This window comes from Lontra canadensis, unplaced genomic scaffold (genome assembly GCF_010015895.1).
Source record: "Lontra canadensis isolate GAN:19392208 unplaced genomic scaffold, GSC_riverotter_1.0 scaffold7, whole genome shotgun sequence".
Taxonomy (NCBI): Eukaryota; Metazoa; Chordata; class Mammalia; order Carnivora; family Mustelidae; genus Lontra; species Lontra canadensis.
The window spans coordinates 35,676,686-35,698,192 of NW_022631001.1; the positions used below are offsets into that span (position 1 = coordinate 35,676,686).

Genomic DNA, 21,507 nt, shown 5'->3' on the forward strand with positions numbered 1-21,507 from the left:
TGCATGTGTGGTGTTGGAAGTTTGTTTGAGGTGCTTCAGGGACACAGAAGTGACATCTCTGGGTGGAGGAAGCTGCTCAGGCTTCCCAGAGAGAGGTTGATGGTGTTGGTCTTGAAAGGACAGATAGGTATTCGTTGGGCAGAGTGGCTGACGAGGGGAGCATCTGAGCAGAGGGACCGAGACGGCTGAAGGGTGAAGCAGGCAGCCTGCTGTGTCTGGGCGCCATGGAGTGGTCACGTGGTTGGAATGCAGGGGACTGGACAGGCGTCTGAGAACAGGCTGCAGTTAGGTAGTCAAGGCCATGGGTGCCCCTGGCAGGCAGTTGGGTCCTGTAGTGGGTGGGGATCTGCTGGAAGATTTTAAGGAGCAGATGATAAAAGTCATAATTGCATTTTAGGAAAACTCTTCTGGCCAAAGAAAAGCACAAGAGAGACTTGCCAAAAATACCTCTCCGGGGGACTCTGATTCACACTTTTAGCATCAGAGCTGGGATACTTTCAAGAGGCCACCTGTGTCACCCAGCCTCCATCCGGAGCTGGGAACTGGGCAGGATTTGGTTGTGGGGTGTGGGGGTGGTATGGGGACACCGGCAACTGCCCAGCTCTGAGAAGGGTGGAAGGTCCTGCTTGGGAGTCAGGAGTAGAGTCCTTGGGGGTGGAGGGGCATGGAGAGGCGTGGGAGGGCATGTGGCTGAGGGATGGGGGGTCAAGTGGACATTCTCGGGATTGAGTTGCATCGGAAGGGCTGGGTGGAGCCGGGGTGCTGCTCCAGCTAGGTTCCCTGAGTAGCAGAATCTCTCCGAGGGCACTATGTGAATTGGGTCTCCACACCCAGGACCTCGGAAATCCTTTTTGGTTTTCCATGAATGCTTTCAGGGAAGGATCCTCAGTGCAGAGAAGCGGCTTTGAAGGTGTCACTGCCAGGTGTGTCTAGTGTGTGGCTTTGGGGTTGTTTGGTGTCCTTTTGGGCCTGTTTGTCCTTCAAGTTGAATTCTACATGTAGAGTCAAGTCAGTAGGACTAATGGGGAATCAACACCAGGAATATCCACAAAGGGAGAGCCTGGGCAAAAGCGAGCACATTGGTGGGATTACACAGGGGGAATCAGCATGGATTCCAGTTGGATGAGTGAGAGACGGATTGAAGGTTTGGCCTTCCTTGTTCTTCTGGGGTTAGCAGATTGTGTTGGAGACCCACCTGAAGAGGCTCTCCGTGTGTGTGTGTGTGTGTGTGTGTGTGTGTGTGTTGGGGAGCTGCGGAAATGTCGATGGAATCAAGTTGTGGCCTTTTGCCTTTCTTTCTTGATACTGGGCTCTTTTGCTGGTGCGGTGCGAGGGCAAGGGAGCAGTCTGGTGGTCTGCCCTCCTTCGGAGCACTCTGGTGCCTGCCAAAGTGAAGGCACAGGGAGGCCTGATTCCTGAAGTGGGTGCCTCAGCCTTGCCGAAAGTTCTTCTCTTTGCCTAGGGGTCTTGCCCCACTGTGTGCCTCCCAAGTGTTTGTGGCCTGCTTAGAGCTGGTGCTGTGCACATAGTAGGTGCACATGTATGTGTTTGTTTATTTATTTGGGCAGGAATGCCTTATTGTCTAAAGGCGGAAACAATACTCTCTTACCCTGGCCAGTTCCTAGCCAAAGTGCCGAGATGCATGCTCTCCCCGAAGTTGAACTGGGTATAAATTCGGAGGAGCGGGCTGGGGGCTAGGGTGAGAGGCTCTCATTGGTCTCTGAATTTGCATCCCTCCCAATGGAGGACCTGTTTTTCAACTGCTCTGTGGTTGTGTCTTCATTAAATGGCAGGTTGCGTTTCTCATTTGAAGAGTCGGGACTCCATGACAGCCATAACACTGGAAACCAGTGGATATTCGGGAACAAGCAGGGTCTGTTTTGGGTCAGCTTACACGCTTGGACATGTCGCTGTCGGCCCGGGTTCGCTCGTGGGCAGTTCTTAGACTTCTGTGTCTCCGTGAGAGCACAGGGGTCCAGTCCCCGTGCTGGGTTGGGGCTGACTGTGCCATCAGCATGCAGCCATCTTTGGGGACCAGGGGAATAAGGATGGGTGCTTTTTGGTCAAAGGTCAATGAACAGTAATTGAGGAGCTGAGCGACAGGGCGCTGAGTGGAGTTCATCCGGTGGCTCTGGCCTGTGTAAGAAAGCAGCGCATCTACACCGTCTCTAAAACCTGTCTCTGAAGTTGGAATGCTTAGGGTCCTGTCCTGTTGTCATGCGTGACTTTATCTAGAGGACTGCGCTGGCCTTGGACCATGCTGTAAGTGCTTCTGATGAAAACATTCTGATTTCAGATTTATAAAATTATCTGTCCTTCATCCTTCCTGCCCCCAGATAGTTGCACACACACCTTCAGGAGCTGCGGGCATGCTCCGTGCGTTGCTGGTGTGTGCGTGTCGGCCACGGTGTGAAACAACCCCGGACTATTGTCGTGGCGTGGGGTGGCACGGCCCGTGTGATCTGTCTCCCTGCCGGAATGCTGCTCCTTGAGGACAGGGAGGACGACATACTTATTTCTCTCCATTTCTCTAGTGCCTAGCACATGGTGGCGGACATAGGAGTAGATGATTAGAAAACAGAAATGGTTTCCCTCTTTTTTTTTTTTTTTAAGATTTTATTTATTTGACAGAGAGAGAGATCACAAGTAGGCAGAGAGACAGAGAGAGAGGAGGAAGCGAGAGAGATCACAAGTAGGCAGAGGGACAGGCAGAGAGAGAGTGGAGGAAGCAGGCTCCCTGCTGAGCAGAGAGCCTGATGTGGGGCTCGATCCCAGGACCCTGAGATCATGACCTGAGCCGAAGGCAGAGGTTTAACCCACTGAGCCATCCAGGCGCCCCAGTTTCCCTCTTTTGTTTCAGAATAAATTTAAGGCAGCTTGCAAGGCTGTAAAATAGCATAAATTAAAAGTAGGGAACCTCAGGAGAGAAGAAGGGGATGGAGGTGGAGGTAGGGATCTAACGTGGATTTGGGAATAAAGCCAAACTTGCTGAAAATAACCTCCTTGCTTTCTCCGTGGGGCCTGACAGTGTGGCTCAGAGCACTTGGTGGCCAGTGAGTAAAGCCAGGGCCTAGACAGTTGACCACAGGTTAAAAAAAAAACAAACAAAAAATGAAAACACATACGGTGTCTTGTTATCGAACTTTCTTTGGGATCTTTGTGAAGAGCACTCTGAAATAAGACAAAGGCCATTTTCAATGTCCCAGAGTTAATCCAGTGACTAATTCATGGGATGTTTCCTTGTATGCCGATGGCATCGCATAAAAGCATAATTCAGAAGAAGTGAATTATTGAGGGCTCTGGAATAAACTTTTTCTCTAAGATTACTGTAGAATCAGAAGGGTTAGTTGTAGCCGCTGTTCTGTGATGCTCACTTTCATCCAGTCTCCTGATACCACCTGCCACTGTCCGAGGTCCTAGAGGGCTCAGGGGCTCCATTTCTGCTTCCAGGGAGGTTTAAGATCATGTTTTGGGGGTGGAGATACTCATGTGTGATTTGCGATGAGGATATGTATGCTTGGATGCCTTAAAAATGGCCAGACCCAAAAAAGCGCTATCCTGATGTTTGGTGGTTGAGAGGCTGGAAAGGAACAAAATGCACTGTGATAAATTACGTCCTTGGTTACCCCAAGGTGACAGGAAAGAGTAGTTTTTTTTTCCTCCTGGACACATGGGAGTCTAGATTTTGGTGGTGGTTCTTCTTTTCCTCCACTTTTTTTTTTTTTTAAGATTTTATTTCTTTTCTTTCCCTCTACTTTTTTTTTTTTTTTTAAGATTTTATTTATTTACTTCGGGGGAGAGAGAGGGAGTGCTAGAGGAGTGGGGGGAGGCAGAGGGAGATGGAGAGGGAATCTCAGGCAGGCTCCCTGCTGAGAGGCTCCCATCTCATCTCATGACCCCAAGCTCACGACCTGAGCTGAAATCAGGAGTCAGGTGCCGAACCGTCTGAGCCACTCAGGTCCCCTGATTGTGGATCTTCTAATGCCAGTGCCGATGACATTCATGCGGGTCTGTTGGGTCTAAAGACAGCGTTTGAATGCCAGTGTTCCCAGTCAGAGAACTGGAGCAGAGCTTGGACTTCCCAGTTCAGCACTTTCAAATGCCAGCTTGCTTCGGTTGCCCTTGTTGATTGACTGATGACCCAGTCTGAAGTGAGCCGTAGATTTACCTATTGCTTCTGTCCCCTGCATGCTGTGTCAATAGTCCAGCGTAGACGCAGGCATGGCCAGTGTGAGGGAAGCACCCAAAGTCATAGGAGCTAGAGAAGGTGGCTTGGGACCATTTCTGTGTGTGGACTAGGGAGGGCTGTCCCTGATGACATAGAATCCGACCTCCAGATCAGCCAGAGGAACTGCATCTGGGCAGCTCAGCTGTTGGGACTCGGTGTCAGCCCTGAACTAACATATCATTAAGTTGGCTGGCAACAAGCTTTGTAACAGAGTGAGTCCCCATGGCCTTTTGTAAGAAGGATGACACCCCAGTCATGACCTACAGACTTGCCACCCATACAGCACTCTGACTGTATGAGGCTCCTTTGTAGGCACTCTTCCTCGGCAGGGGGTTGAGACAGACCCTTTTGAAATGTTTGTCGTAGGGTTTGGCCAAGTGTAGTGTTTGTATTTATCTGTTGTGTTGGTATCTTTGAAAATAAAAACTCTTTACTCTTGGTTTTTAAATTTGTACTCATTGTCAGCTAAAATGAGAAGGCATCACGATAATCTGATGGTGAACCTCACTGACTAAGAAAGTAACATTATCCATGACTTAGTGATTAAGGAGTATTCTTTTCATGGTGTTTGTTTTCTTTGTTTTGAATAAGCATTATGATTGGGGAGTCTCCCTTAAATACATGTTCACTCTACAGACCTGCTAGAATTGAGTGGGGTTAGTTTTGGGCTTTTCTTTGACTGTTATCATAGGAAAGATCCTGCAGGTTTTCCATTTGAGCCGCCTGACAGCTACTTAGGCCAACTCTTGTGGCATTTCTTTTTCTCTTCGAGCTGGAAAGAAACTTCTCTTTCTGGCTTTGAAATGTGTTCAGTGGTCTGCCTCCCGGGGGTATGTGACCCAGGCTGCAGGTCATGCCATCCAGTTCAAGCTTCTTGGATGAGTGTACTGTCTGGATATCTATCAGTCTTCACTTGGGAATGGTCAGATTGGATAGCCTGCCTGGACCTGAGTCTGTGGCCTAGTTCTTTTGCAAGTGTCTTCCAATGAAAGAGAGCAGTGATTACTTTGATTTGTGGTGATGGTGGCAGAAAGAAGAGGCAGAAATTTGTGTTCTGAGTGGCTAACAGATTCCTTAAGGGGGTCGGGAAGGTGATTCCCCTCAAGGCTGGTAATACAGAGCTGCGTAGCATGAAATCAGTCAGAGCCTTTCTTGAACTGTCACCTGGGCAAGTACTTAGCGCTGATGAAGCAGGAGTATTCATCAGGGAATCTCAGGAGGGTAATGCCAAAGTCCTCTCACGGGGTGCTCAGCATCTGGGTCTTGGTGACGAGGTGTTGGCTTGTTGTTGGATCCTGTTGATATGGAAGTGATTTTGGAAAATGAGAAGGAGTAATTATCCACTCCTTCCTGCTGAAATTAGAACCTGTTGGCAGTTGGAATTTATGACACCAAGGCTCACTGACTGCTACCAGCTTGATGGCAGACGTGGCCTCAGTTCTCAGTGTTGGCATTCCCTGAACATTCTGTGCTGACAGTGCCTTACATTCTGCAGTCCCATTTCTCTGGGGGCTGCCTCTCAAATCCAGGCGGTCGGTCCTGTATTTCTCAGGCCAGTCCTAGGCAGGTTTGGCTAGTGTCTGAAATGATAGGGAACTAATAACTTGTCCCACTTTACATATGCAAAAGCGATGAACTATCATTAGTGCCTGACATTCCTCCCAACTACCCGGGGAGGTGAGTCAGTATCATCACTATTCATTAGGAATTAATTAGACTGAGCTTGAGGGTGTCAGTTGTAGACTGAGCTGAATGTTCAGCTCTGCCTACATTCTCTCCCTTTGAAATCCAGCCTCCAGCTCACTGTCTAGTGAGAGTGTATTTGAGTCTGCTGATCCATGGATGGTGTATTCTAGCTGACAAAATGACTCCTGGATTCAAATTTTGGTTAGTATCTGACTTTGGCAACTTATTTAGGTCTTTACCTCATAAGGTAGAAAAAATACCCAGTGGGAGTTGTGCGATGATTAAAGATGCTTTCCGTGAGAGCTTCCGGCTTTATGCTGGAAACATGGTTTATTTGGAGAAGGTTGAATCTGGATTTGATGTACTAGTTCACTTTGGAAGTAAAGCATCGTTTCCCTAGTCTTTTTATTGGAGGGCAGCTTTTTTCTTATAAGAAAAGTTTGGCTTTCACTAAAATCAGAGTGACCTTAGAGCTAACATCAAATGTGTGGTTGAGTCGTCTACTACAAATATAATTTCAACCATGTGATTGTTTCTTTTTTTTTTAAAGATTTTATTTATTTATTTGACAGACAGAGATCACAAGTAGGCAGAGAGAGAGAGAGAGAGGAGGAGGAGGCAGGCTTCCCGCTGAGCAGAGAGCCCGATGTGGGGCTCGATCCCAGGACCCTGGGATCATGACCTGAGCCGAAGGCAGAGGCTTTAACCCACTGAGCCACCCAGGCACCCCGTGATTGTTTCTTTAAATGGCTCGTACTGTTGCTATGTCCACGTTCTTCTGAGCTTGCAGAAACCTTTCCTAGCTTTCCGTTTAGTGTCATGACCTATGTTGCCTTATTCATTCACCTGCTCCCTCAGATTTGCTTTGTTACCATTTTTCCCCTCTTCACATTTCTTCCTTGGCCATCACTTTGGTTTCTGGCCTTCACACCCTCACCACTTTGCTTCCCTTATAGCCTGTGTATAGCTTTTCTTATAGCTGTCATCTTCTGATTCTGTTTTCTCTAGGGGCCACAAGAAAAAAGAGAGAAGGTAAAATATTGTATCTCAAAAATTACCATTCCACTCAAAATAACATATGTTTGTCGAAGCAGAAACTTAGCTCCTAGAGTGCCCAAACCATGTTTATGTCTTTTTCTTTTAAAGATTTATTTGAGAGAGAGAGAGAGAGAGCGTGTGAGCATGTGTGCGTGACACATGGGGCGGGGAAGAGCAGAGGGGGAGGGAGAGAGAGGAGAGGGACTCTCCAGCAGACTCCTGGCCGAGTGAGGAGCCTGACACAGGGCTCAATGCCGTGACCCCCAGATCATGACCCGAACTGAAAGCAAGAGTCGACTTGATTAGCCGACTGAGCCACCCAGGCGCCCCCATAATTGTGTCTTTAACACAGAAAGACTGTTGGTTGTAATTGTGATTACTAAATTAAAAAATTGGATTAGATAGCCAACTCTTGGTTGTCCAAACTCTGCCAGGCTTAAGTCTGTCCGCTTACGTCTTCCTAATTTGGTAATCTTCTTTGGGGATCTTCTCATTAGAACCTTGACCAGAGTCAGGGTGAGGGATGGGAAAGGGGCTGAAACTCTTGCCCTTCTCATGGGAAGCTTGGGTGGTAAGTTCGCGTGCACTGATGTCAGAGAACGTTCATGTCATCTGGTTGTTGGTTTGTTCTTTCTTTCACCGAATATGGTTCCAGGGACTCTGCCAGCACTGGGGATGCTGTGGTCCTTGCCCTCAATGAGATTGGGGTACATATGGGGTGCAGTAACAAATCACCTTACTAAGCTTTATTGTAGGTAGAGTGTATGGGAAAGAAAACAAGGTGACGATGAATGACTTAGTTGGCCTCCTTCAGTTTAATGATGGAAACTGAGGCACGTGGGGGTCTATAAGTGCTGTGTGGTCCTGGGCTACTCAGGTAGAGACAGAGTCCTAATGCCTAATCCAGCCCTTTTCTGAATGTCTCCTAGACTGTTGAGACATTGGCTAAAAGAATCTGTATGGGTTTTTTGTGACCCTCATGTTCAGTGGCGTTTCATTAATCATGAGGTTAGTTAAAGCTCACCCTTTTATTTAAGAGCTCTTAAATCACCTATAAGTGGGTGAGATGCTTACATTATGAGAGACCCACAGGAATTAAGTTGAAGGGAGAAGCAGATTCCTGTGCCCTGTGTCACACCCCTTGTGAGTATGTCCCTTGCATGGAGTTGGTGTCAGAAGCACCTATGTTGGACTGTCTTGGCCCCTTCTTCCCCCAGACTTTTATATCCGAATGTGTATTGGACAAATACACATATGTCATTTCACTGTAATCATGTCACCTCTCTTCAGGTGTCAGTGGGTAATTGTGAAAGAGTGATCCATTTAGGGAGTCAACCTGTTAGGGCAGTTAGGAATGCTTGGGTCACTGGTAACATTTCTTTCTGGAATTTATTACAGTGTAGCAAAGGAGGATTTTAGGGAAAAAAATGAGCCTTTGGAAAGGTGTTAATGATGGAAATGGAGGCACCCAGGGACTAATGGTACACAGTATATCTCGCTGAATCTCTGCGGCAGTCCTGTGAGGGGAGAGTCCCTCTACCCCTTAGTGACTTTCCTGTGTTGGAATCGAATTGAATTTATCTCCCTCTATAAGTTAAAACCTGAGCTTCTGCGAGATTCCCTAATTTAGCCTGGGTGTCAAGGCTAGTGAGTGAGCTAGGTTTGGAAGCCAAGTCAAGTTGAGTCTTGACACCACATGCTATGTCCACTGGCCCCAATACTCTGTTTCTTCTTCATCCACTGCATCAAGTGTAAGTTGACTCCCTTGCTCAAAGGATATATGAGGAGGTACGGACCTTAGCTCTGCAGGCACGAATGTTCTGTGCCCGCCTCGTTCAGTTAGCCCTTATTATTGGTAACAAGCAGGTGCTTGTTGCTCTCTACGTTCTGAAGCCTGGTAGATTGGTTGGTAGATTACCCATTATACATGTGTTTAGGATATTCCTAATGTGTGGCTGATACTCTGAGAGTCACTGGGTACATGTTTCCAGGATGAGGTGGATTTTGAACTGGGCTGAAAGGGACCAGAGGGATAGAATGAACCAGAATGGTTATTTTGGTATCCAGTATGGGGAGCATTTCTCAGCCAGCCCCAGTCTTGTGATCGGAAACTCTCTGCCCATACAGAGCCTCATCTTACAATTGGGTTGTAAAACCGAGGGCCTGTGTGACTCTGAGGATTATGTGTGTGGCAGCGTCTGGGGCTCTGTGCTGGCCCTTGTCCAGAGTTGGTAATTTCATCCTGCTGGGCTCCAGCTGACCAGCCTGCAAGAGCTTGGACGCAGAGTTCTCCTCTTTGCAGGAAATGAATAAAAACATGAGCATGTTTAGAACAGTGCCTATACTTAACTGAGATGGATGGATCCATCGGCGCCTGGGTGGCTCAGTCGGTTGGGTGTCTGCCTTCAGATCAGGTCATGATTTCAGAGTCTCGGGATCAAGCCTTGCATCGGCCTCCCAGCTTAGCAGAGATCCTTCTTCTCCCTCTGCCCCTCACCCTGCTTGTGCTCTCTCTCTCTCTCTCTCTCACACACACACATACACACACTCACCCTCTCTCAAATAAATAAAATCTTTAAAAAAATAAAAAGGATGAATCAGTTAATGCTCACTACTACTGCATTCCCTAACCAAGGACTAGTGATTTTTTTCTGTACAGTAACTCGAAAGGGTTGTTCGCAGGACTCTGTCTGTCTTTAAGGCACTGCACCCCTTGTGAAAGTTCAGCTAGCTGGACATTTTTCCGTATGTTGAGTCAGAATCTTTTCTGGAACTTCTCTAGAATGGGTTTACACCCTCCCCCCCATGACAACTCTCAGTGGTTGTTCTAAGCTTGGCAGTTAATGATTCAGAAAGATCTTACTAGCTTGGAGTCAAGGCCTAAGGGTAAAAGTAATGGAATTTAATGGGAATAAATATAAACTCATGTTTTTAGCTCCCAAGACAGTTGCACAAGAGAGGAATTTCAGGAACAACACTTAGGAGCTTGGAGGTTTTATAGATCCTGGGTCCCTCTCTGAGTGTCCCTTTATGGAGGGTTCTGGACAAACTGGGATGCATTTAATGAGCTCTGGGCAGAGAAACGATGTGAATTCTGTCTAGTCTGGATCACAATCCGGGGCTGTTCCTGTCATACCTGAATGGGTGTGTGGGGATTGGATTTGCTCCCAGAAGGGATGGATAGACTTTTAAGGGATGGATAGTTGGAAGTTAACCGGGATGTGGGTGTTAGCCTCCTAGACAGAAGGATTAAAGCATGCCGGTACGAGGGAAATGGTGCTGGGGAGGTAGCGGGTTCCTTGCCGCTGGTCATGTTCCAGCATAGACCGTAGGACCAACTGATGGGAGAGGAAGCAGGCATGTTAAGCATAGGGTCAGGGGTTGCTGGTGTGTTCTGGCGTGGGGTCCGAGGATCTTCCTTCCATGGGAATGTTCGTACGCAAATAGAGATCCCACCGTTCCTCAGCTGGCCTTCACTACCCAGGACTGTGTCCCTCTGCTGTCGTGGTTGCATGCTTGGCACATCATTGTTCGTCCTACAGTGTGGCTCCCCGCAGTGAGTTCATACTGCTGAGAGCCTCCCAGAGCTCAGGGACAGGCCTGGGCTTCCATGGGGGCCATTTGTTTTGTTTTGTTCTGTATTTGGGTCAGGTAGAGAGGCAGAAGGTAGATTACCCACTGCCTCAAAGCGTTTGCTCATCCTCTCATATTTTCTCCAAGAAACTGCTTTGGAGGCGGAACAGACTGTAGGGTAGAATGGTACAGTTCAGCTTGAATTTTTAGGAGGCTCCTAAATCCGTCCCCCCCCGCCCCCCCAACCCCCCCAGTAATAATTTGAGAATTGAAAAGACCCACACTGGAGGCTTGGTGGAGTTCATGGGCAGGTCAATCACAAAACCCTTTCTTGTGGCATAATTGATACCTCTCAACGTTTGGCAGTTTGTAGAGTCCTGTGTTAATGTACATGTGTTGGTAAGGAGTAGTAAATATTTTGCTGACAAGTTCTTTGAATGATGGATCCGTGGCAACATTTAAAAGGCAGACAACCCGAAGGTTCCTTTTATCCAGGTGCTGCTAGATCCAAAAAGCTGTCAGGGTACGAAGCCAAAAGCACCCACTAGTTACACCATTAATTGTGTAATGTTCTCGGCCCCCGAGTTTCCGCAGTTTCCGCAGCTGGGATCCGTTGATAGACACAGCTGGGGGAGGGAGGTGGGAGGGAGGCCGTTGGGAGACAGAAGGAGAGAAGACGGGTTGCTTGCTCTCCGGTGACTGTTCTGGAGCCGAGAGAAGTCCCTGGTGCCCGGCGGGGCCTCTGGCGTCTGCTTCCCTCCCTCCTACCCACCTCTGTTGTAATGTTGTGTGGACTTGAGGCGGGGAAGCAGGCTAGGATGGTGGTTACACTACACTCTCCCACTCAAGCCCGGACCCTCCCCATCTTCGATCCATCCCCAGGAGCATTTCTTCTCCCTTTTTGGGGAAGCCTTTGAATTAGTGACCTGATGCTTTTTCAACAAAGGAATATTGATATGTTAGTGTGCAGACTGCAGGGGGTACTGGATTAGATCAGTTTCATGTTGGTGTTTGTGCTGGTGTTTGTGCCGGTTTGACATTTGTTGGGAAAGCTTATCCCATTATGGCCATAGGTTACATGCATAATTTAAGGGGAATAAATCTTTGAGAAAAATTTCTCTCGGTTCTGTAATCTTCAGGGCTACAGAGAAAGAAATGAAAGACTCCCTACGGTTTTCATGTGATCAGAAATTCCAAGTTAGGCTCCCGGACGGAGTGCCCCGTGTAGGCGTAGAACATTTCTGCCGGTGCACCGGCCACTTGTCGTCGGTTGCCTGGAAGGCAGAAATGGGGGCAACTGGGTCCCAGCTTCAAGGTTACAGTCTAGAAGTGGAGAGTGGCCAAGTGAAGTGCGCGTGTAGAAGAGGACCCCTGTTGCGGAATGCTGTCCACTAGCAGGTACAGGGCCCCTGGTGTCGCCGGTTCAGTGGAACGAGTATTTGTGACAACAGAAGAATCCCGTCCTTCCCGCAGCCTGCCGCCATCTTGCATTTCGGTGATCTCATCGACAAATATTGGACCATTTGACGTTTTCAAGTTACTGTGCCCATTGCCATGGCGAGGCAGACATCTTTTGTTTTGCTTCCTTTTCTTTGAAACAACTGGTTTTGCCGTGGACATGGGATTATCCTTGCACAAAGTGCTCCTGATAGCTTGTAGGCATCTGGTCAGCATTTCTGCGGGATTCACAGTGAACTTGCAACTCCAGGGGGGCCCCATTCTCACGCCTGTGGAGATGATCCAGTTTCTGCCTGCCGTTGCATTTCTGTATGCGTGGTTGATGCGGTACGTGAAGAACAAAAGCCACTTGGCTCCCCAAATCCTGTATTCTCCTCTAGGAACTCTTGTCCAAGCAAAGCTGGAGCCGGAAGAGTAGGTACTGGAACGAGGAAGAGTGGTGTTGTTGGTCATTACCTCCTCCTTACCCTATCTTTTCATTTCTATCTTAGGTTTATTTTCTTGAAAAGGCTCCAGGCTTCGGCTTGGAAAATCCAACCGCCAAAATTGAGCCCAGCAGCTGGAGCGGCAGTGAGAGCCCTGCCGAAAACATGGAAAGAATGAGCGACTCTGCGGATAAGCCAATCGACAATGACGCAGAAGGGGTCTGGAGCCCCGACATCGAGCAGAGCTTTCAGGAAGCCTTGGCTATCTACCCACCCTGTGGGAGGAGGAAAATCATCTTATCAGATGAAGGCAAGATGTATGGTAAGCAGTCCGCAATGTTCCTTTGCGATGCTATGATGTGCTTTTGTGATAAGGAATGGTGGCAGTTAGCCTTCTCCTGAGATCCATTCATTGTATTGGGTGGAATGCTCTTTGTAGAATTTCAGTTGGCCACCCAAGGGACTGAATCTCAACTAACCGGAAGAGTCAACAAAGGACCATCGGGAAATCATTCTCTGAGGTTTTCTTCTTCTACATATCAACAGCATGACAGCAAAGCTCTCAGGGTCCAGGTAGGGATTTAGTTGCAGTGGCATATGCGGACCCATTCTTCAGAGTACATGCCCCATCTCAGTAGCTCCTGGTCACCGGTGCCATGTGGAATTGGGGCCTGTGTTGACAAATCTCTTCATTTTCTCCTCACTCCCAGGAAGAGCTAGCAATACAGATATTTGTATATGAAATCACTCATTTTTAAAAGCCAGCACTTTTGCTTTTTAAATACAGCCCTATGTTGGCCAGATGAGATGCGTGCATAGCTTGATCAGACCTCCAGACTCCCATTTTACTGCCTCGTTGCCTGTCTGTAGTCGAGGGGCCAGCCAAGTGGTTCACCCCCAGGCGCTCTCACCAGCCTCCCCTTCTATGAGGGCATGCCTGGCAGAGTGCTTTGGAGGGAACTTTGGGAGTGCCCCAGAAGATAGGACTGGTCAGCTGAATGGCTCAGGGTGCCCATAAGCAAGTAGCAGTCACCGGCCTGGCGCCTGTGTCCTGGGTTTGAATGTTCCCCGCTCCTCCCCTGAACGCTTCCAGCTGCAGACCTGTACTATTCTGGCTGCCGCCTCTGGGGAGCAGATGGCAGCTGGTTGCTCGTACGTTCTGCTTGTCTAATGGGGCACGTTGAGCCGACAGAGTTTGCCCCGTAGCTGAGTCTAAAGAGATGCAAACAAATAACCAAAACTCAAAGAGGACAGGCTCAGCAACCTTCCCCAGGTTGTTAACTTATCCTGAAAGTGATTTATCTCTAAATAATTTGGAAAGCTTTTCCGTAATCAGGTGTTGTACCTTTAACACCGTGCCTCCTCTCTCCGGGGCTGGAGCGGGGCTGCTGCTCAGCTAGCACACACAGCCCAGGAGCGAGGAGTGAGCAGATGGTGGTACAGCTGCTCCCAGCTGTGTCCCCCTCCCCGCCCCCCCTTTTCCAGTGTGGATGACGTAATGGAAACAAGGGAAATGCTGCTTTCCATGGCATTGAGTCTGCAGCCTGTGAGTGTCACACACTTGCGGGGGAGAGAGCCCTGGCCTTCGTTTGTTTTAGGCTCCTGTGTGATCATCTGGAGCCAGAGAAGCTTCTTGTGTCCGTGGGTGACATGGACTCAGGGTGACCATGTCTGCTCCTATGGGCAGAAAGTTACAGGGCCTCTGGTCGTGTGTGTGTGTGTGTGTGTGTGTGTGTGTGTGTGTGTGTGTGTCTCTCTCTTTGTTGGGCTGCCCTTCCCCAGCCTGGTTATTAGCCTGCGAGGTCTTAACCTTTTTATCTAAAGAGGCACCCGTGCCCTCGCCACTGCCACAGGTGCCCCCCCCCCATTTTAAGGGCAGAGGAAAATACTTTAATTTCTGAGCCTTCTTTGGGGCCGACTTCACTCCTGCTTTCGAAGCTGGCTTAAGGCCGCTCTACCTGGTACAGCTCCCATTTGTTTGCCCAGCAGTTGTGGTCTAAAATACCAGGCTGGGGGCGCCTGTGTGGCTCAGTGGGTTAAAGCCTCTGCCTTCAGCTCAGGTCATGATCTCAGGGTCCTGGGATCGAGCCCCACATCGGGCTCTCTGCTCAGCAGGGAGCCTGCTTCCCCCTCTCTCTCTGCCTGCTTCTCTGCCTACTTGTGATCTCTGTCAAATAAGTAAATAAATAAATATAAAAAAAAAAGAAAACTTTAAATTAAAAAAAAAAAAAAAAATAAAATAAAATAAAATAAAATACCGGCCTGTGTCGGACACCCCTGTCAGGGGTAACTCCTGCCCCTCGTTTCTCACGTCAGGAATCCTGGCAAGGCACTTTCACTGGAGGAAGGAGGTTTCGCGCTGAGAATGGGATTCAGAGCAAAAGTTAATTTTTGTCGACTCCTGCTTGGTTTTCTTCTTTGTTGATTTCCACAGCCGTGGTGGGCTTAGCCCATCTGCCTGTAACATCCCAGAAGTAGCTTTTTTTGTGGAAATAAGTGTGTAAGGGCTCTTGTTGGTCATTGGGTGTCAGGGACACTAGGCTAAATATGGGAAGATCACTGAGAAGCTCGGGATTTGAGCCCTTTACCCACGGTGAACCGTCTTACCCTTGGCCTGCATCTCCTTTTTCTCCCCTGAAGAGTCAGGTAGTTAACGTCCATGGGTCCTCGGGACCCGTGTGTTTTGGGATGCTGGGATTTTTGTGACTTGTACCTCAACAAGAGTGATGAGTGTGTTGACTGATGCAGTGCTGGCTGTGGGACCATGTCTTGAATGCCCCTGGCAGTCCGGTTCTGAGTGCTTCCTGAGAGCACTTGTTCTTAATAGATGAATTCTTTTTCTCCCTAAATCAGCATTCCATTGACTTAGGGTGTTAATGACCAACCTGATTGTAAATGGGGTGGTCTTCAGAGCAAGCAGTGTTAGGAGTTACAGCTGCAGGGTCATGGGTCCAGATTGGGGGTGTGGGTGTGCAGTAAATGGATTTGCTGTAGGGCCCTTGAGGCCGTGCCATCTCCAAGCAGCTGCCTTGGGGAGGAATGCTGCCCTCAGCATTGGCCCCCATGGAGTCCTGTCTCATTGACCCCCATGGAGGAGTTGTGCTGCTTCTGCTGATTCAGAAGGGAGACATGGTGTTTCCAGGGATTCGGGAGCTGAAGACTAGGCCCTTGGGAGGACTGCCCAGATGCTGGGAGCTGCTGATGACCTGTCTGTGACCGTGGTGGTGGGGGGAGAAGTTTGCCTTGGGAGCCCCCATGGGGAAACCCCCGCTTCTTGGGGCCTGAGTCAGTGAGCAGTGTGGAGTGAGAGCTTCTGTTCCCTGGCTTCTGGCCGGCTCCCCAGCTTGCCATCCAGGAACCAGGACGCAAACCAGACCAGGAGCTGGTTTCCTGAGGTCCGACGAGCATACTTTTTCTTCTCAGCATTTTGAAAGTGAAAACACGGAAAGCATTTTAGATTCTGGAGGGTAAAATCAAAATAATTTAATGCCTTTTAGTGAAATCCCAAGCATTTTTGACTGAAGGGGGGTTAGTTCGGGGTTTCCGATATTTCTGAGCATTTTGTAGAGTGCGTTGTGATGTCACGAATCCTGAGCCAGTTGAGAAGCAAGGTCCGGTGCAGCGCTGATTTATTTTGGTAATGACGTTTTCTCCGTGCTTGGCGGTAGGGCAGATGCAGTCCTATAGAGAGGAAGAAATGGGAAGCTGTCTTTATGAGGAGGTCTGGGCCATTGGAAGAGAGGCTTAACTCTCTCTCTGCTCCTTGGGTGCATGGGGACACTTAGCCTTGATGTTGTTGGCCTCTGTGTGGACAGACTGCTTCTGCCCGGGGCCCTTCTGTGTGGGCAGCTGTCCTGAGGGATAGTTAGGAGAGTGAGTGAGACTTCTCTGTTCCTGAGGGTGTGCAAGCTCACGCTCTCTCTCTCTCTCTCTCTCTCTGTGCTTTCCTTTCCTTTTTCCTATTTTTACATAGCTGTGTGTCTTTTTCTGATAGGTAGTTGGAGACGAGATAGCAGGAGGACAGGAGGGGAGAAAAGTTTTTGATCAGCAAACTTGCTGGAGATTGAATTTCATAGGAAGAGGTCATTAGTTTAAAACAAAAGCCATGAACCGCGGGGATACCCAGATGCATTTTTCTCTTGTAGCTGAAAATTCTGGTCTGGCAGTGTGGTCAGGTATCGCCCACAATCACACCAGGGCAGGGATAAGAGCAAATATTCCCTGAACAGTGACTTTAGAGACAGAAAAATGTAGCACTTAAAATTTGGGGCTTTAGAATTGCTAGGAGGCGTGCCCCTACCACTTCTAGATTCCAGACTTGGGGCAAGTTGCTTTTCGTCCTCGTGCCTCTGTTTCCCACCACTGCAAGAAGGATTTAAGTAGATCCTACTTCTTGGGATTGTTGAAGAGTTAAATAAACTCACTGTGCTCTGGAATTCCTCCTACCACGTTTGGACAGCGTCGGGCTTCGGGTGTGAGCTGTGAAAAGAGTTTCTGAACTGGAAGCAGAAAGTGCTCTTGGCCATGACCTGGGCTACAGGCTTTACCTAGGATTTCCGTCCACTTCTCCCAACAACTTTGTTTTTTTCCCCCAACAACATTTTGAGGCGAGTATTCTCACCCCCGCTGTGTAGATGAGGATGCCCATGAGCTCAGAGTATAAATGGAGGAGCTGGAAGGGTTCAGATCCAGGTCAGTCTGGCCCTCTAACCTGGGCTCTTTCCACAGGCCTTCCTCCCTTTTTTCCCTGGTGGAGGTCATTCTATGTTAATGGTGAATCAGTATTGAGCACCACCTGTATTCCAGCCCATTGCTAGGGGCTGTAGGGGATACACCCATGAACCAGACAGACACAGTCCCTGCCCTCATGGAGCCGTCGTAAGTTCATTTGCAGGAAGCTCTGACCTCAGGTCAGGGCTGTGTGCCAGAGCTTTCTGGGAAGTCTGAGGGCCCTTTGAAGATGGTCACCTTCCACTTAGCCTTTTGAAGCCTGTTCTTGGCCACCAGTGTCCAGGGCACCTGGCCCAATGCTGGCAGGAAGAAAGCTTCTCAAATAACACAGCAGGGAGGATCCTAGATCACAAGGCTGGCCCTGATGGTGGCCAGGAAGCTGTCTGGAAGATTCTGGTGCCTCGGGATCCTACAGGTCGCCTGGTCAGAGCAGTTGCTGAGCAGTGGTTTTCTCCTTTTATGAGCAAATGTCTTCAAGGTCCTTGCCTGGGGACAGCTCCAAGGATGGCCCCTTTCTTGCCGGGATGCTAGGCCTACTGTTTAGCCCTGGAGAGAAGGGCTATGATGACTGAATAAATTTGGGTGGGGGAGTGAGAAAGAAGAGGTCTCTGGGCCGGTCCTCTCCAGTTGCTGACCTCAGCCCTGCCCGCTGGGAGAGCACTGGACTTGGAATGGCCCCTCTGCCTACTTCTTAGAAGCACTGACGAAAGTGGGAAGGGGGCCATTGTAGTGAGGTGGTGGCTGTGGACATCAGCATGGGTGCACACAAGCAGGCACAAGTGAGCTTTGGTCAGTTGGGCAGAGACTGAAATCTCTGGTCCCCAGGCTCCTCCTGGCTTAGAGAACTGCTTAGGGAAATGAGGAGCATCTCTTTTCAAGACCAAGAAGGTGGCCTATGTCTGGAGGCCCCAGAAACCCTGAGGTGGACATGGGTATAAAATCCAAGCCCTATGCGATCTCCAGGCCACTTGGAAAAGTGAAGCGTGGGGCCTGAGGTGAACTTGTTTTTCTGCATCTGGCCATCATGTGGCATCTTTGATTTCCTCCTTCTGTCTGACCTGTGATTCGGGGTATTATTTCAAGCAAGTTGGCTGCAAATGTGAAGCCCAAAGAACTTCTGCCCTTTGAACAGACCAGAAGCCCCATAAGGCAAGGACCCCACCCTGTCTGTCTGGTCAGACACAGAAGGTATCAGTAATGTTTGTCAAATATGTGCATATCAGAATAATGCTCAAAACAAAGAAAGGGCATGTACTGTTGGAGGCACTGGCTAGAAAAAAAGGGAGAAAGCTGGGAAAAAACAGGAGAAAGATTTTGTACATTTAATGGTCTTCCTAGATTGAGAAGGAAGAAGTCTGGGTTTTTTACCTGTGTTGACAGATGTTCGTTCAGGAGGTAGCAAGGATCTCTGCCCGGTAGGCACAGTAGTAGAATGAGGGTTAATTCTGGACTCCTCAGAACAAATGAGGAATGGGGGGTTTGAAATAGTTTGGTTCCTGTGAGAAAGCAAAGCCAGCGTCATCAGCGTTTTGACCGGGAAGGTTAATGGGGGTGGGGTGGGGTGGGGGAACGTGCAAAGGTTTATGCACAAGGTATGAGCCCTTGTACAGTCTGGGTAAAATGTAGGATGGCTCCAGAATTGGTCATAAGGGAAAACAAAGGAAAAGAACATTGAAGTATTACCAAGTTATGCTTTCTAACAGCTTTCCCACCGCACTGGATGAGCCCTGGGATTCAGGAAGACGTGGATTCAGAAGTCCTTTACTGCCAGCCTGCACCATGCATTGTGAATCTTTGCAGATGTAAAATCTTTAACACAGCTGACCCATGTGACCACTTACTGTGGGCTTTTTTTGCTTTAGAATGTGTTGTCTTACTTGTTCCTCATGACAACCCAAGGGTGTAGGTCCTGCAAATATCCCCATTTTATAGCTGAGGAAACTAAGGCCCAAGGTCAAGTTAATTGCTCAAGGTCACACAGTCAAGAAGTGGTGGAGCTGACAGTCCGAAAGCAAGCCAGTTTATACAATTAACAACAGTTGATCCTTGAACAACATGGGTTTGAACTTTGCAGATCCACTTCTATGCAGGTGTATGCACAGTGCAGTATGGTAAATGTATTTTCTTGTGATTTGAAAAATAAATAATTTTCTGTACTTTACTTTATTGGAAGATTGCAGTATATAGTACATATAACGCAAAATATGTGTTCATCGACTGCTTGTTATTGGTAAGGCTTCTGGTCAACATTAGGCTCTTATTAGTAGTTAAGTTTGAGGGAAGTCAAAAGTTACACTTGGATTTTTGACTCTGCAGGGAGTCAGCGCCCCAACCTCTGTGCTGTTCAAGGGTCAGCTGTACATACTGGTACGGAAGGAAATCTGTTCTTCACTAGAAATAGCTAGAGCTTAATGGTAGGGCCACGGAGAGTGGTTATTCCTGACTGGGGAACACACGGGAGAGGCCGACTTCTCTGAGCTAACCTGGAATGGGGAAAGGCCACTTCATGTTTGTTTTTCACCTACTTTGGATTAGAGACCCCTTCGAGAACCCATGGAAAGTCGAGGCTCTTCTGGCAGGAAGAGGCGTGTTTGTGTGTGGTGTGGTTCCAGGATTCCAGCACACAAAGGGCACAGCTCTGGTGCTCTGAGAAACGAGAGTGTATCCAGGAGGGCGATGGTGGGCCAACCTGGAAACATGGCCCACCTCTGCGTCATAGAGGACCTTGAATGCCACACTGTGGTGTCTGGTGCTCATTCTGAGGACAAAGGGAAGCCATGACATTTTCCCCAGGGAGATGATGTGGCTCAGCCTGTGTTTCTAAAGCTGGCTCTGCAGGCGTGTGGGCAGGTTAGATGACTGTTGAAGGAGCCCAGGGGGGAGAAGAGGAGGCCTGGACCGGGTACCGGCATGTGGGCGGGCAAGTTTCAGATGTGGAACCAACAGGACTGGCTAACCCGATGGGATTTGTGAAAGACAACGAGGAGTTGAATGGTGTTAGGGTTCTGCTTTGGGTGGTGGCGGGGGTGGCCCGGAGGCTGAAGTGTGGGGAGTGCAGACGGGAGAAGCAGGTTTTTAGAGAGGGGAGGAATGAAGGGTTGAGTTTTGTCATGTGCTTCAGGGTACTGGGTGGCCACCAAGGCTGTATGGGGGCTCACCATCAGAGAAGCGGTCCCCGGAGCTGTGAGAGCGGGGGCGGGGACAGCCCGTGGGGCGCAGGCTCACTGTGGGTCACGGTGAAGCGGCCATGGATTTTGAATGAGCTGCCTCTAGCAGTGGGGCAATGAAGAGATCACCTTTGTAAGGAAAAGGGAGACCCCTCGGTGGTTCCCCAGCCTGACCAGCAGCAGCTGAAGCACTTGAGAAGCTTAAAAAGAAAAGAAAACAAAAACTGATTCATACCGTGTGAATCAGAACCTCTGGGAGTAGGGCCTGGGAATCTGTATTCTGAAGCTCCCTGGGTAGCCGGATGATAGACCAGCTTGAGGACCACAGGGCTAGGGGGCTGCAGCCTAGGGCCAGGAGGCCAGGAGCACATTTTTAGAGTGGCTGAAAGAAAGAAATGAGCCGAGAATGAGATGTCACCTTTGAAACAGTCCTTTACAGAGCTTGGGTCCAGGCGGTAAACTACTTTATTCAGTTGGTGTCTCCCCTGTACCAAGATGGAACATGACCATGGCCCAGTGTTTGGAGAGGTTTGGCCCTGCACAGGAGGAGCCATGAGATGGTATCTTGAAGGACACGAACAGTTAAAGGAAAACTTCCCCTTGGGCAGGGGAAAGGCCGTTGGTGAGCAGGGAAGAAAAACGATGAGGTGAGGACCTGTCTGTTGACAGAAAACCCAGACTTGACTTTGAAGGGTGTAGAGCTTTCTTTTCCCAGAGGCACCTTGCAGCACCAGATTGGGGCTGGGGCAGGTTGTGGCCTCTTGAAAGGTAGAGCAGGCTTAGTAGAGATTGGGGTGTGGGTTGCTGAGTAAAATTGAGGCCCTGAGAGAACCTGGAGAGTTTCCTTTTCTTCTTTTTTTTTCTTATTTTCTTTTTTTAATTGAAATTTGTATTGGGATATTGTAAATTCACATGCCATTGTAAGACATAATACAGCTTTCCTTTGTACACTTTGTCCATTTCCCTCCATGGTTAGATTTTGAAAAACTATTACATTTTATCAGAGCGAGGATATTAACGTTGATGTGTAATTCATTATATAATCCACTGATCTCATTCAGATTTCCCCATTCCCCGTTGTACTTGTGTATGTGTGGTGTTTATGTGTGTGTTTTAAGCTGTACAGTGTTACCATGTGTGTAGGTTAGTGTATCCACTACCATGGTGAGGAAACTGGACAGTCCCAATACCACAAGGATCC

At 48.8% G+C, this 21,507-nt stretch overlaps 1 protein-coding gene across 10 annotated transcripts in view; it reads left to right on the forward strand.

Moving 5' to 3' along the window:
- TEAD1 (TEA domain transcription factor 1) overlaps positions 1–21,507 on the forward strand; it is a 253,414-nt gene that overhangs the window by 72,031 nt on the left and 159,876 nt on the right. For all 10 annotated transcript variants that reach the window (XM_032853505.1, XM_032853506.1, XM_032853507.1 and 7 more), the window contains one exon: positions 12,475–12,730. In XM_032853505.1, the coding sequence (XP_032709396.1) occupies positions 12,574–12,730 (157 nt within the window). In that variant the 5' untranslated portion in view covers positions 12,475–12,573. The remainder of the gene's footprint in view (positions 1–12,474; positions 12,731–21,507) is intronic.